Source organism: Solanum lycopersicum, chromosome 3 (genome assembly GCF_036512215.1).
Source record: "Solanum lycopersicum chromosome 3, SLM_r2.1".
Lineage (NCBI taxonomy): Eukaryota > Viridiplantae > Streptophyta > Magnoliopsida > Solanales > Solanaceae > Solanum > Solanum lycopersicum.
The window spans coordinates 24544642-24560955 of NC_090802.1; the positions used below are offsets into that span (position 1 = coordinate 24544642).

Genomic DNA, 16314 nt, shown 5'->3' on the forward strand with positions numbered 1-16314 from the left:
ATATCCGTGACTACACGGTGTAAAAATTCCTTACTATAGTAATATCAATTGCTCCTCTTGGCCCGTGGTTTTTTCCCTTATTCAGAAGGATTTCCACGTAAAATTATTGGTGTCGTTATTTTTCCATTTTATTTCCATTACTTTTACCATATATATTTTTGTGCTCGTCCGCGTTTTCCCAACAACTCCCTCCCTTTTAGAAAGAATTATCCTAATTCCTTTTTAGTATGTTTAAAAAAAATAACTTTTTTCCTTTTTTGACAATACTTTAACTTTAACTTTAATTCTCCACAAGGCATGTTTAAGATCACAAGATTAAATGACATTTTGATACATTTGACATAACTTTATTTTAGAACCACAAGATTAAAAAATTTCTTTCTTTTCTTAAACTTTGTTTCAACTTTCAAGTCAAACTAGATCATTCTTTTTTAAATGGAGGGAGTACTAATTTAAGATTTTTTTTTGTTTTTTGATAAGATCGATTTTCCATGAATGAAGTTAAAATTATAAATGTAAGTATTTGTTATCTAATTTATTTATAATTGAAAATTAATAAAATCATCTTAAAAATTTGGGCTAAATTTACTAGTGTCTTATAACTAAAAATGATTATGGTAACTTCTCATCCACTTAATTAACCCTTGTGAGTTGTATTATTTTTCCTCCATTCTCTTGATTATTAAATGTTTTGACTATTTCAATTTTGGCGAAATATTCTCAATGCCTTTGCAGCAAAGAGCTATGGAATGAAATTGTGATGGACATTTAGTTTCAAAACAAGTGACTGTGCGCATGTTTAGAAATTATGTGTTGAGTGTTAATCACAAGTAATAGTATTTAAACAACATTTCACAAAGTGCTAAAAAAAAAAAAAAAAAAAAAAAAAACCTTTCATACTTGTTGTCTCATTGAGACCGAGCCCTAACTTCGAAATAAAACTTCTTGTTGTCACGACCGGTCAATAAAGGGCCAGAACCCCTAGAGAGTTAAAAGGTTCGACCCTTGACCTTGGTAACAACAACAGGAAGGTTTAAAGAAAACGAAAAAAAATAAAATATCAATATAAAAAATTGTTTTAAAAAAAAGGAAAAAAAATAGAGATGGGAGGTCCTAAGATAAAGTATAGCTTCCTGTTTCTATGTATCACTTTTGCTACAATAATACCAAGTCTTATGGCTCATATTGGTCACTACGACGAGGTGTGGAGGAGAAGAGCCGAAGAAGCAAAGGAGTATGCCCGTAAAATTTATGAACCACATCCTGAAAATGTCACGCTTGCATTTAACCAAAAACTTCGGGAGTAAGTTATAACTTTATTTATTCTTCATTTTTCATGTTTGTCTTTATGTATTCACGTTATGGTTTGTATTGCAGCACGATGAAGGAATTAAAGAAAGTAAAAGGTACACATAATAATAGCACAAGGAGGGGTCTAGGGACAAAAAAGTACACTGGACCATGCATGGTCACAAATCCAATTGATAAGTGTTGGAGATGTGATCCTAATTGGGCAGACAATAGGAAAAAATTAGCAGATTGTGCAATGGGATTTGGATCTAAGGCCATTGGTGGCAAAGACGGTGAATTCTATGTTGTCACAGATAATTCTGATGATTATAATGATCCAAAACCCGGAACTCTTCGTCATGCTGTTATCCAAAAGGAGCCATTGTGGATCATATTTAAAAGGGGTATGAACATTAGGTAAGTACGTACGTTTCTCTATATATATATATGCAATGCAATGCAATGCAAATAGAATTCAATGCTCATATATATATATATATATATATATAATGTTTCATGAATAGGTTGCACCAGGAGATGATCATGCAGAGTGACAAGACGATAGATGCTCGTGGTGTTAATGTTCACATTACTAAAGGTGCTGGTATAACCCTCCAGTACATCAAGAATGTGATCATCCACGGACTTCACATTCATGACATCGTTGAGGGTAATGGTGGAATGGTTCGGGATGCTGTTGACCATATTGGTATACGTACAAAGAGTGATGGAGATGGTATTTCAATCTTCGGTGCATCAAATATATGGATTGATCATGTGTCTATGCAACGTTGTTATGATGGTTTGATAGATGCTGTAGAAGGATCAACAGGTATCACTATATCAAATGGACATTTCACTGATCACAACGAGGTGATGTTGTTTGGTGCAAGTGATAGTTCTTCGATTGATCAAGTTATGCAAATAACATTAGCTTTCAATCATTTTGGAAAGAGATTGATACAAAGAATGCCAAGATGTCGATGGGGATATATACATGTTGTTAACAATGATTATACTCATTGGAATATGTATGCCATTGGTGGTAGCATGCATCCTACTATCATTACACAGGGTAATCGTTTTATAGCACCACCAGACATCTTCAAGAAACAGGTAACAAAAAGGGAGTACAATCCAGAATCAGTTTGGATGCAATGGACATGGAGATCAGAAGGAAATCTATTCATGAATGGTGCATACTTCACTGAATCAGGAGATCCAGAATGGTCAAGCAAACACAAAGATCTTTATGATGGAATATCAGCAGCTCCAGCAGAAGATGTCACTTGGATGACTAGATTTGCAGGTGTACTTGGCTGCAAACCAGGAAAACCTTGTTAGATCACTAATTCGAGCTCTTCTTTTTTTGTATCAGATCACCAACTGAAAATTCATTTTTTCCTCTCACTAAATTATAACCCTTCGTTTTTCTTTTTCTCCTCAATGAAGCCTTAACTTTGTACATTATTTTTCTATGTACCTTCAAACAATTAGTTTCAAATAACAACAGATAGCTCTTTATATATTTATCTCTTCATTTAATATGATCGATCTAAACTCTCTATTTGAGAATTGCTGCAACATGTAGCATGCCAAAACTCATAATAGTACCATTAATTGTTAATTCTGATTTTAACAACTCTCCACATTTATTAAATATAATTGCATTACATTTTAATTATGATTTTATTTATTTGAACGTGCTGTATCATATTGAATCAATAAATATATAACGATCATATTATCAGGGGCGTAGGCACATGTATTGGATATCCTTCGTCGAAAAACATACCACATATACAAATAAAATGATGCAAGAAATATTTAAAAACATATTTACATGGATTGGGTCAAGCCCATTGATTGACTAGAAAAATAAAATAGTTAAGTTTCCATTTCTTCATTCTTAACATGTTGAGCTCCAGAGGAACTAATACCACTGTCAAAGAAATTTGATCTGGAATCTAATCATGTCATATCGGAGATGTCGACTTCAGCTAACAATCCCTTTATCATAGACTATCTGCCGCCTTGCCCTTCAATTTAATTTATTGGATTATTGGTTGTTGTTCTTGGTCTTTTGTTGCTTGCTGTAGATCCATATTATTTTGACTCTTCTTTATTCTTATATATGGTAAGTCAAATTTTTAGAGTTCTAACAATGCCTTCCTTAACTTAATATCTCTCTCAAAGAATTGATTTTTTCCACCATTGGACCTGCAAAATTAAAAATTATGTTAGTACAAAAATTTGCTGACTTGATTGCCTCCTCTGTAAATATTTTCGACTAAGGCTCCATTGTCTGCTAACACCCTCTTTAAGTAGAAGCAGCTCAAACATATTAATGTCCTAAAACAAAAATCAAACAAGATCTTAAACTTGAATTTTTTAATAACTTGTATATAATTGATTTTTTCTAGTTTTCAATTAATAATACGGAAAAGGGCCTAAAATACCTCGAAGTATTGAAAATGGTACACAATTACCCTCCATCCACCTATTGGCCCCCAAATACCCTTTACATCCACCTTTGGGTCCAAATTTACCCCTTCATTAACAGACTAAAATTAAAAATAATTAAATAATAATTTTTAATGACGTGGCACTCAACCATTGGTTGTAATTTAATTATTTAAAATAATTTTAAACCCACCCATTACCCACCCATTTTAACTAAACCCACTCATTTTAATTATTTAAAATAACAACAGTGGATAATTTACCAGTACATAATCTGGTTTACTTACCATCAATAGATTGTTCATAATAATCGTTCATCTTCTGGATTTGCTCGAAGAATGTTCATCAATGATGTCCTGTTTAGCCTTAGAATCTGAAAAATCTCGGTTGTTCGAACAGCAAATGGCTGCGGTCTCCCACATAAAACACCTATTTCTCCAAATATTTCTCCTGCAACAGCTTTTCCAATTGTCTGTTTGGGAACATGATTGAGAAGAGAGATTTAGTTATATATCCTAAAGTTGACACTTAATAATAATAGTTACTATGTAGTAATATACATACTTGCTCTAGCCCTTCAATCTGTGCTATAAATTCCTGCAACAATAACATATAACATACTGATTAACAACATGACAAACACAGCTTTAATAGTATACACAAAATCTATAAACTGACTTACCACTGCTCCTGAAACTATTATATACAGATCAGTTGGTGCCTCATTCTGCAAAATTACGTCTTGCTTCGGAGGGAAGTATTCAGCTTCCATTTCAGGAACCTTAGAAATCAAAGTATCACACTGTTAAAACCAATGCAAGAGTGATCGAGAGAACAAAAGAGACGGCGAGGGAAGGGGAGAAAATTACCAGTTGGAAAAGGAGGTTCGGGAAACACCTTGGAACAAATGAACATTTTGAACTATAGGAAAAAACAGATGGTGTGCAATGCTTGTTCTAATGGCTTTAGTCAGGCCATTTGATAAACCAGTAATATTGCTTTTCCTTTTACATTTTTCTTTTCTGTTCCCTTCATATTTTAGGATTTGGGGGTGGGGGGGAGGGAGAGAGAAGGGTAATAAGGGAAAAATGAATGGGAAAGTAATGGGTGGGTTTAGTTAAAATGGGTGGGTAATGGGTGGGTTTAAAATTATTTTAAATAATTAAATTACAACCAATGGTTGAGTGCCACGTCATTAAAAATTATTATTTAATTATTTTTAATTTTGATCTGTTAATGAAGGGGTTAATTTGGACCCAAAGGTGGATGTGAAGGGTATTTGGGGGCCAATAGGCGGATGGAGGGCAATTGTGTACCATTTTCATTACTTCGAGGGTATTTTAGGCCCTTTTCCGTTAATAATATAATCTTTCTTATTTTAAATTACTTTTCATGAAATATAATGATCTAAGTATGTCAAATTTCATCTAATAGTTCCTTCAGTTTTTCATGAAAAATTTACTTTTCTACAAATAGTATTTAATAATTTTTAAGAAATAATAACTTATAACTTATTATTCTTAAAAATGAGGCCCTTAAATTCGGAGGCCTAAGACACATGTTTTTTTCAAGTATTTTGCAACAACTGCAATATTTCATGGAGTTTCCCACACTCCATTAAGTACCCTTTTACATATCAAAGAATCTCTTTCTAAAACAACAAGCATTACATTGTGAGTGCAGCAATACTCTGCCCCAAACATTAGGGCTTCCATTTCTTCCATCAACACTGATTCCTTCCTAATATTTTTTGTTTCTGCATATACAGATTTTCCCTCAACAGCTCTGATACAGAATGCACTAGAAGAGTTGCCAGTCAAAGCATCCAATCCTCCATCCCTATTATATTTGAAGCTCAGTACAGGACATGTCTGTCTCACCACTTTACAAGATATCACTAGTCTGTAATTTTCAAAGAACATGATCATTAAAGGCCAATCATCAGGAATATCAGCTAACCAATGGTACAAATACTTAACTCACATAACCAAGTTACCCCCCCCCCCCCATATAGATAAAATACATTCTGCCTCCATTACTTATTTTGTTCCTTCTTTTTCAAAATTCCACCCAATAAAAATAGGCACATGAAGAGTCAAAGGTTTAAGTTAAGAAGCACATTCAAACTTCCACCAAATATCACACATTTATTTCAGCTGAACACCGTAAGATTTTGTCATGCCCCAAGAGCACCCTTTAGACATGGCGCAATGTACTTGATCCCGAAGGGTCTCATACAAGCCTCATAGCATTCATAACATTCGATTATAAGAAAAATGGTATGAAATTAAAATTATCTATTTAAAACCATACAATGCAAAAGTTCATTTAAAGATGCAATGGAAGTCTACCATCTCACATGACTATTTAAACAAGACATTGAAAACAAAAGATAGGGTCACCACCATTTACAATCGAAAGCCTCAACATGTCTAAACATAGTCTACTACAAATGAAAGGAAATGAACATCTAAGCACTTGTCCTTGATCTATGAGGACATACCTTTTTTGACTTGGAAGAAACTCAAGTTCAAGCTTTGACTAGAGAAAAAGCACTAAAAGTCCGGAACCTAAACTTGTAGTAAAATAAGAGAAATATGGGTTAGCACAATTAAGCAATAAGTATGATAGCTATGCAAAAACATGCTTGAAACATACATTTTGTTTGAAATCCACGCATATGCCATTTTCATAAAACATCGTGAATATAAGCATAATAGGAACAGTATACAAACATAACCAACATACAAGTCATATTTTCACACTTGAACATAATCAACATATAAACCCATAAGTCATATTATCACATTAAAGTCTTCATCTCAAGTAACCCCCAAACTATACTTTGTGCAATGTATGAATAGTGTCTCATACCACTATCCACACGAAGTACCACTTAAAGGCTACCTAAAGTGAACTTACCATTCGACTTTTCCATCTTTACACAATACTCAATCATAAGAAACATAAATTTTACATAAGTCACATCATCATATTAGGACCATCATCTAAGATGACCTTAAGTCATGCTTTTTCAATGCATAAGTAATCTCCCACCCATAATACTACCCACACTAAGTACTTTCTTGAATCCACCATTGACTAGGCACATACATGTTCATTAAGTCAAGACAATGGAATAACTCATAATACAATCCAAATAAGACATACATGATTTCATTAAGCATATAAGTCAAAATTCATTGTTGATTAAGGACACATTCATATATAGGTCAGTAAGACCTTAGAGAACTCACTCTAGCCCTCTTAATACATACTCATGCAATGCATGGATGACATCCCATAATACCACCACGCTTCATAGATCTTCTCAAGAAACCATAATGAATATCTCACATGATGGGAATAAGCGTATAACTTACATAGACCATGAGAGATAGGTCATGGAATCCAATGTCATAAAACTCTACATCGTAAAAGTTGATCAACTTGCGTTACGTCGATCGGTAAGTAGATCCACTAGCTATCCTATGCGAGCACATGGTTATGGGATAAAAAGGTTGCTACTAGATACCCCGCCTTAACTCACATATGGGTATCCACCCCAAGAGATTGCTCTCTACTCATGGATGAGTATCTATCTCATTCAATACCCTCTCGGTTCTTAGCCTACATTGCCATATGGTATATAATTTCTTTAGTTCATCATTAAAGGAAAAGAGATTGTTACTAGACATTCTGCCCCAACTCACGGGTGAGCATCAATCTCAAACCCCACATTCATTCATTAGTGTACAATTGAGAATGGCCTCTGAATTAACATATCTTCATTACCATAATCTGAGAAACTTCATTCATTCAAGAATGTGTGTATACGTGAGAATAGCCTTTTACATTACCAACAACATTTATGAAATTGCTTTCTAATAATAATCATAGCACATTCATAGTAATCACACACATATAATCCTCATCATATTCATATATTACCCATTTATACTTTGTCTTTCAAGATCATGATCACAATATACACAATTAATATGTAAACACTTCCACCTTTCAAGTGGATCAATAGTTCAAGCATAATTCTACTTTAACATGTAATTGAATCATAACTTACCCTTCCAAGGGTCATACTTCCAAATCATCACCACACACAACAATTGAAATAATAAACATGAATATTAACTCAATTCAATAACTAAAACATCATAAATTCAATTAGAGTATTCACCCAATCATCATTCATTCAAGCCAACATTCACGAAAATAAGTCTTGCGGGAAATCATGGGTTCATGGGGAATTTCTTCAATCATTCACCTTAAAACAACAAATTAATCATACGATAAGTTCATTTAAGCAGTTGAAATCGTTTTATGAAAGAACCTATTATTTGAGAGAAACCCTAGAATTTTGGGTAAATTTCATCTTTGAAAAGAGAGTTTTGAGGGCTTCTTAGGTGATAGCTACCAAGAATCAAAACTATCATACCTTGATATTGATTTCCCAATATGAAACACCTTGAAATCACCAAACCCAAGCTTCAATGGTTTCTTTCTTCTTCCTTGAGTTTAGAGAGAGAAATTTTAAGAGAAGAACTTTTGGGGTTTTGATTTGGGTATTTGAAAATAATGAAGTTAATGAAGTGTTTTAAGACTTAAAACTATTTATATTAATTATATAAAATATTTAAAATCAACACCACTTAATAATTAACTAAAACAAAATTACTTAAAACTCCTAAATTTGGGCAGCCCGTCAGGGACCACACCCAACTTCACGGCTCATGAAGGGGGACCACGGCGCGTGGTAATGCCCGTGGTCCCTAGGCAGTGTGCCCTCTTTTACTTTATAAAACTAAGATGCTAAGGAATCTTCACAGACACTTCTATGGGTCGTGGTCAAGACCAGTGACTGTGAAGTGGTCCATGAAGTTTGAATAGTAGCTTGGGCAAAGTGCCTTGCCTCCCATACCACCAAGTGACCTTCACGGCCACTGGCCATGAAGTGGTCCGTGGACTTGGGACAGTGTTTGTCCAAGCTTGGGCAAGCCTTGGCCTTCCTTGGCTTTGCACTTTCCCTTGCAACCCTTAACCAACATTAAAAAGGGTCTTTCAATTATGGAGTCTATATTGTATCTTGACGTTGACTCACAAAACTCCTTCAAACAAGAATCGGGACAACATTACATGTCAAGAAACCTCATTACAAACTCTAACACAAGGTCGTTGGGATCTAGTTTCACTTATTCATTTTACGCGTCATTATGCATTTAATACCAGATGCCCCAATAATCATCTGCCATAGTTTTAAAGCATCTGGACATTGAACAAAAAGATGTTCAAAAGTTTCTTGATGATAACTATTGCAACAACATTTCACTTCACTTTCCACCTTGATTTTCACAGACACTTTTCGACTGGGAATTCTCTTCCTCCGGACTCTCCACATGAAAAATGAGATTTTTAATGGAATTCCCTTTGGCCAAATAAATTTCATCTCCTACTGATGTGAACATCTCCTTCTTAATTCCTCCCAGAAAGATTTAATAGTAAATTTTATATAGCTTGTTATCATCCACCAGGCCTTATCCCATTCCCATTCTTCTGATTTCCCTACTACGGCCAGTACCTTGTGAATTTGATTGATCACTTAATCATCAAATATTTGCATCAATAGTTCATTATTTCACTTACCTTGTATCAACAACTACTTGATATCTTCATAAGTATTCTTGTCTCTTGCGTGCAGTCTTATATTGCTTGTATGTAGTGATTGTGAACACCGTGATGAAGCGTGCAATATGTTATGATGTTGAAGTCTTTGTCGGTGAGTTTTATGATATCGAGGTCTTTATCGACGAGTGTTGTGATGTCAAGTTTATTTCTAATTAGTGTTTATAAAAGAATATGGAAAATAATTTTAGCTAGTAATTTGATATAAAGCCAATGGAAAATGGTTCTGTCTAGTAATATAAATAAAACCGATGAAATGGTTTCTCCTAGTGATATTGTTCGATGGGAAATGGTTTCAGTAAGGATTGATCAGTGTGACTTAATGCATTTGATGCTTATACATGACTCAATTACTTGTTAATTGTGATTGGTGTACTTATTACATGTAGCTAAACTATTTGACATTGAGATTGACTTATTTGATTTGTTAATAGTTGGATTGTGAAGATTGAACTGTGAATATTGGGTCTTATGAGTCGTGTATTGTAGAATTTCTAAGTTATCCCGATTTTGTGCAGGTTGTAGGTTGAGGAGGTTCCATTGGAGTGTAAGGGGTATTGGATTTCTAGCTAGTTGTTTTCTAGTAGGTTGTTTTCTGGGTACCGTGTTGTTCGTACTCACCCTCGCTTTTACACTTTTGTAGGTTCTAAGCCCAGAAACACGTAATCTTTTTGTTCTTCTTCTCCTGACATCGAGGCTCATTGAAGGATTTTAGAGGTACCTGCTTGTCATCAAGGTGGGCCCCTCTTTTCCTATTCATTAAGCTTTGTTTTATTTAAAAGACAAACACCGCGACTTGTATTTATCTTTTGAAATTGATAATTTCATTAGTTGCGTGTACGCGTGCCAAACAAATTTTTTGGGGGGGGGGGGTTATTAGAAAAGTACGTTTTTCTCTTTATCTTGTTCTCATATTTACTTTTTTCCGTATTTCACTCATTTTCTTGGGTTGAGGATGTCTTGTCTTGGTGGGAAAAGAAAAATGTCATAACGTCCATTATTTTGGGCTGTGACATAGGGCGAGGTCCCAAACAATATATTTCAGGTGATGTTTAGTGAATTTAAGGTATATATATGTTCAGTTATATATATTTTTAGTGAAGTTTAATACTTTAGTGTGCTTTACTTTATTAATTATCTAAGGCTATTAATTTTTTAAACTATTTGTGCTTGGGAGCCCTAATACAATATGATAAGTGCAATCACATTTGAGAGAAAGACATTCGCTAGACTTTCTAGTTGGCTAAACAAATCCTAGTATAATGATAAGTGTGGGATTTGGATGTTACCTCATATTTTGAGCAATTGCACCAGTATTGAAACACGGATGAATTCAAGGCATTGTCTGAACAAGCCAAAAAAGTTAGTAATAATCTTAAGGGTGGCTCGTTACACATCAGAAGTTTAAAGAGCGTTGGAACAACTATAAGAAAGATTATAAGTTCTAATCTAAAATTTTAAAGTAAATAGTTAGTTGATTAAGTATTATTTGATTAATATCGTATAAAATTTTACTTCTATTTATAGGAAATAGAGTTGGGTCGCATTCCCCTTGAACCGCAGATTTTCAAGATGTGGGTGGAGTAAATGACTGAACAAACTTTTGTTTTGATGCTAATTTTTATTTTTAATATGTAGGGAGAGTATCAATGGTACGTGCATGAGAAAATGGAAAATCCAATCCAGATCACACCTAAAATATCCACTCTAATTGGACTGAAATAATGGTAGCGGGACGCACAAGGGAAGAATCTATTGTTTTGGCTCTCTAGATGATGTACAATGACTTCAGTCAGGTCTAGAAGTTATTGAATTGTCACGGCAAGCAAAGGCAAATTGACTAGCTGCTATGTTGGATTAAGTAGCGAAATTTCCACAAGCACTGGCATAGTCTAAGCAAAAAAGGAATTGTTGATCAAAAAAGGAAGAATAACACCGTTCAACAAATTGATCAAAAAATAAGTGTTCAACCTTTGCTCGTCGGTCTGCTTCTTCATTCCCTACCAAGGACACTGATGACAGTGATGAGGATGAATACATATAGAGTCCACTCCTTAGCTTGTGTTCCTTTAATTTATGAGCATTTTAGACTTTTGAACTAATTTTAAAAGACACTATAAGTCTTTAAAATGTGATGTATGTGTTTTATAAAGTTCAATTAAGTTTGTTATTATATATTTTGTTTATTATATTTTTTGTTTGATATATATGAATGAGTTGAATTCAATTGCATGTGGACAACAGAAACAAACAATTTATGTTGTCAAAAATATTGTAGAAAAGCAATGGACATGATGATTTTGTCCATCGCTTTTATGTTTTTTATCTTAAAAAAAAGTAATAGAAAAAGCAAAAGACATAGTCCTCTAGTTTGTCACTTTTCTGCATTTTAAAAAAAAATTCCAAAAAAGCGATGAACTGCGACATTTTTTCCGTCGCTTTTCTACATTTTTAAAAAAAAGAAAAAGAAAGGGAATGTGTTTCCTTGTCCGTCTCTTTTCTGTATTTTAAAAAAATAAAAAGAGAAAAACCACACACTCCATCGTTCTATAGGGACAACTGATAATTTTCTTCACAAAAAAGACCCATCAAAACTGTGGAGTCTGTTGCTTTTTACAAAGTTTCGAGGACAAAAGCAACAGACTCAACTATATCATTTTTTTCAATATTTTTCTACAAAAAAAAAAGAAGAAGTGATGGACTGTGTTGCATTGTCCATCGCTTTTTGCATATATTTTTTTAAAAAAAAGTGACATACTGTCACTTTTTTGCATTTTAGAGTTTTCTTTAAAAAAGAAGATAAAAAGTGATGCAATCCTTCGAAAAGTGTCGAGGACCAAAGCGACAGACTAGAGTGCATTTCTTTTCTGTCGATTTTGACCAAAAAGTAATGCATTTCATTGCCTTTGTCCATCTTTTTTTGATAGTCTTTTAGTCATATGTCAAAATTGAAAACGAACAATCTTTATATACGGATTAAGAAGGAAAGTAGGACAAACAAATTAATAAGAAAGAAATATTTATTTATTTTATTTGTTTTTTTTAAACTTTTCCTACCGTAGCACTAGCTCATTTTTTAACAAGTTTGATATGATAAATTGAAAAAATAACGAAATAAGCTATTATGAATAATGACTTATATAAATACATTGATGACGTAAAAATTATTTAATGACTTATACACATACATTGATAATGTATAATATGTGTGGTTATATAAATAAAAGTGGTTTGTTATTGGAAGGCTATAAGAAGACGATATATAAGCAAGAATTTGTGACACACCATCTTTATCGTTCCTTATTTGAAGTAATGGATCAAAATCATGTTCATTTATGAGTATATAAATAAGGTGATTGTATGAATGAAAATAAGCACAAAGAGGAACAAATAATGTTGCTTGTTTAGGAATAATTAATTATCCTATTTTTCTCACAACACTTTTTTAAGGGTAGTAGTGGTGTAAAGGATTGACCTTACATCAACTACCATCAACACCCCTAGCAAATTTTAACAATAACCCCAACTTACCTACCAACCTACCTACCTTATTAATTATAATAATGGAGTATTCTTATAGAACAAAAATTAATGTATTATTCATTGTACTCATTCTCTTTGTATTTGCTGCACTCGGGACAGCAATAAACGCTCCGAGGAGGAAACTAACTAAGAAATACAGAGGCCCGTGTATGGCCGTGAATTCAATTGACAAGTGCTGGAGATGTGACCCTTTCTGGGCTGAAGATCGCCAAAAAATGGCTGATTGTGCGTTGGGCTTTGGTATCAATGCAATGGGAGGAAAGTATGGTCCATACTACATTGTCACAGATAATTCTGATGATGACGTTGTTGATCCTAAGCCTGGAACTCTCCGATTCGGGGTGATCCAAAAAGGACCATTGTGGATCACATTTGCCAGAAGTATGAGAATCCGATTGACCAGGGAACTTATTGTTAGTAGCAATAAAACAATTGATGGACGTGGAAAATACGTTCACATAGCAAATGGAGCTGGAATTAAGATACAAAGCGCATCTAATGTTATTATCTCTAATCTTCGAATTCACAATATTGTACCTACCGCAGGTGGCCTGCTAAGGGAGTCTGACGACCACCTTGGCCTAAGGGGCGCAGATGAAGGTAATATAAATGACTATATATATTGATTGAAAAAAGAGAAGAGAATTTAAATAATTTAATTATGCATACAGGTGATGCCATCAGTATCTTCAATTCTCATGATATATGGATTGACCACATCTCTATGTCTCGTGCCACTGATGGTCTGATAGATGCTGTTGCTGGTTCCACTAATATTACGATATCCAACTGTCACTTCACTGATCATGAAAAGGTAATGTTGTTTGGTGCTAACGATCATGCGGAAGAGGACAGGGGAATGAAAATAACATTGGCGTATAACCACTTTGGAAAGAGATTGGATCAAAGGATGCCTAGATGCAGGTTTGGATTTTTCCATCTGGTGAACAATGATTACACTCATTGGGAAAGGTACATACGTATTTAAATAATATTGGTAAGTATTGAATGATGATTGATGTAAGCGCGCCATGGTTTAAATGTGTGTGTATGGTTGATGCAGATACGCTATTGGAGGAAGCAGTGGAGCGACAATCATCAGCCAAGGGAATAGGTTTATTGCGGAGGATAAATTGTTGGTGAAAGAGGTGACATATAGAGAAAAAAGTACATCAAGTGTTGAAGAATGGATGAAATGGACATGGATAACAGATGGTGATGATTTCGAAAATGGTGCTACATTTACACCATCTGGTGACCAGAATTTACTCTCTAAAATTGACCATCTCAATTTGATTCAACCAGAGCCCTCTTCTAAAGTTGGATTACTAACTAAGTTTTCTGGTGCTTTGTCTTGCAAGATTCGACGCCCATGTTAACTTCTTTCTTTTTGGTAATTGGGGTCACAAACAGGACTTTAATGTAACAATATTCCTCATATATAAAGCAATTATTCTTTTCTTCTCTTGCACCAATCCTATATATATTAATATTTGACACTAAATTTTGAGAATTAATATAGAAAACAAAAAATAAGCAGATAAAGAAGAAGTTTGCATTATAATGAAAATAGAAAAGAGATAGAAAATGTTATTCCTAAAGCCTCTGGTTTACAACAAATACACAGCAGCTATATAAACTATGACACAACTTCAGCTCCTAAAATAACTCTAATAACTTACTAATACCACTATCTAGGTAGAATTTCTACGATATAGGAACTAATTTATTTTATTCAGTAAACTAAACAGGGCAGAAGTAAACAGTAAAGAAACAATTTAGATGTGCTAATTTTTAACACTCCCCCTTACTGCATTGCTTACGATTTGTAACTCTAAGAGCAGCCGTGAAATATTCAAATTTAGGCTTCATTTGTTTTTATTAAGATTAAGAGCGCTGAATCGGAATATATGTCCGAACATTAAGATTTGCATTAAAAGTTAGGTGTCTATATCTTATATTCAGATGTCTATATCTGAATACACATCTGAATATTAAGATGTTGTCTTCAAATCTGAATACTGAATTATTATCGTTTGTTTTTATATCTGAATGTGCGTATGAAATCAAACACTATATTAATAAAATGTTACAAAAAAATTCATTTCATCAAAAAATATTATTTTTAGATTTAAAGTATCATAATCATCTAGCATAACATAAAAAAATCACTAATAAAAAGTACTTTATAGGCACAAAATAATATCACAAAGTTCAATAAGTATGATAAATACTAGTTGAAAAATAATAAATAAGGTATCACATAATCAACGCCTAACATATATTTTGGCTAAGTAGAAAAACTAAAGAATTCTTATCTTTTTCGATAACCTTAATCCAATTCTCTAACTCGTGAACCTGTAACGTCATTCATGCTTTTTTATAGTGGACACTATCACAAAATATACTAACACGTGTGATGTATAATGACTCTTTCCATCCAACTCCATCTATTTTTTTGCATATATTCTTCAAATATAGGTGCACTATTTTTTTAATCAATAACTCCAGAGCAGTATTAATCATCTTGTCATCAATTTCCAATTCAAACGAATAAGTTTTTTTTCTTCTCCAATTTTTTTTTCTAGGTGAAACTGAAGATTGTGATGGAGAATTATTAAGAGTTCCATTAGTTTTGTCACTAACTAGTTCAACAACAATAAATATATTAGTGTTATCTCACAAATGAATTTGCTGATCAAAGAGTTTCAATAAAATTATTGGCCTAAATTCTAATAAGAGACCTCAAATATGTATACATAGTTATTATTTTTAATTATGAATAATATTTTTTTCACTCAAAAACCTTGATGAACATCAAAAGACTAAAAATATTATTGCAACAAGTGTTCTTGACAAACATTAATATAACCTAAGAAAAATTATTAATATAAAAAAACTTGTAAAGATAATGAAAACTTATCAGTTCAAGAGAAAAAAAATGGTGTTTGATTGACAAAAGAGAGAAAGAAAGTTTGTAGTTGTGAGAGGAAAAACACTTAAAGACCGAGAGAGACGATACACTATTATTTTATAACTTATTAAATTAGTATGAAAGATGCTTCTATCACGATAGGGAATCGTGTGATTCTTTCTATCCCCGTACTTTCTCGCTCTTATGGAGTTGTATTCCCTAGGGTATGCAGTTATCTTCCCTGGCCTAAGTTGAATGTATATCATTCACATCTCCATCCCATTCATGTCGATAAATCCATTGGTATAAAGTTTCATGTCTTCTATATATAATAGTATGATAAAGTGAGCTCTTGACATAACGAAGAGGTCTCCTTGTTGCATCAAGGTGTGAACTTCTTGGACACT

At 33.4% G+C, this 16314-nt stretch overlaps 3 protein-coding genes across 3 annotated transcripts; 2 read left to right on the forward strand and 1 right to left on the reverse strand.

Moving 5' to 3' along the window:
• Positions 1–902: 902 nt before the first annotated feature.
• On the forward strand, positions 903–2815 carry LAT59 (pectate lyase P59). Its single transcript, NM_001329977.1, has 3 exons — positions 903–1303; positions 1378–1707; positions 1815–2815. Exons 1-3 carry the CDS (start codon positions 1104–1106, stop codon positions 2632–2634), a joined length of 1350 nt encoding a protein of 449 aa, NP_001316906.1. The 5' UTR covers positions 903–1103; the 3' UTR covers positions 2635–2815.
• A 1231-nt stretch (positions 2816–4046) lies between these two features.
• On the reverse strand, positions 4047–4741 carry LOC104646280 (potassium channel KAT1-like). The gene is made up of 4 exons (XM_026030290.2): positions 4623–4741; positions 4436–4534; positions 4318–4350; positions 4047–4225 (listed from the first exon to the last, which is right to left on the reverse strand). The coding sequence occupies exons 2-4, from the start codon at positions 4523–4525 to the stop codon at positions 4055–4057; spliced, it is 294 nt and encodes a 97-aa protein (XP_025886075.1). The 5' UTR covers positions 4526–4534; positions 4623–4741; the 3' UTR covers positions 4047–4054.
• Positions 4742–12822: 8081 nt separating this feature from the next.
• LAT56 (pectate lyase P56) lies at positions 12823–14462 on the forward strand. Its single transcript, NM_001309386.1, has 3 exons — positions 12823–13593; positions 13665–13965; positions 14057–14462. The coding sequence occupies exons 1-3, from the start codon at positions 13014–13016 to the stop codon at positions 14370–14372; spliced, it is 1197 nt and encodes a 398-aa protein (NP_001296315.1). The 5' UTR covers positions 12823–13013; the 3' UTR covers positions 14373–14462.
• The last annotated feature ends 1852 nt before the right edge of the window (positions 14463–16314 follow it).

Coding starts and splice junctions, on each gene's coding strand:
- LAT59 (NM_001329977.1), top strand. CDS start 1,104: ATGGGAGGTCCTAAGATAAAGTATAGCTTCCTGTTTCTATGTATCACT. Junction 1,304..1,377: donor TTTAACCAAAAACTTCGGGA/GTAAGTTATAAC, acceptor TTTGTATTGCAG/CACGATGAAGGAATTAAAGA. Junction 1,708..1,814: donor AAAAGGGGTATGAACATTAG/GTAAGTACGTAC, acceptor TTTCATGAATAG/GTTGCACCAGGAGATGATCA.
- LOC104646280 (XM_026030290.2), bottom strand. CDS start 4,525: ATGGAAGCTGAATACTTCCCTCCGAAGCAAGACGTAATTTTGCAGAAT. Junction 4,351..4,435: donor TAATAGTTTCAGGAGCAGTG/GTAAGTCAGTTT, acceptor TTATTGTTGCAG/GAATTTATAGCACAGATTGA. Junction 4,226..4,317: donor AGATTGAAGGGCTAGAGCAA/GTATGTATATTA, acceptor GTTCCCAAACAG/ACAATTGGAAAAGCTGTTGC.
- LAT56 (NM_001309386.1), top strand. CDS start 13,014: ATGGAGTATTCTTATAGAACAAAAATTAATGTATTATTCATTGTACTC. Junction 13,594..13,664: donor CCTAAGGGGCGCAGATGAAG/GTAATATAAATG, acceptor TTATGCATACAG/GTGATGCCATCAGTATCTTC. Junction 13,966..14,056: donor GATTACACTCATTGGGAAAG/GTACATACGTAT, acceptor TGGTTGATGCAG/ATACGCTATTGGAGGAAGCA.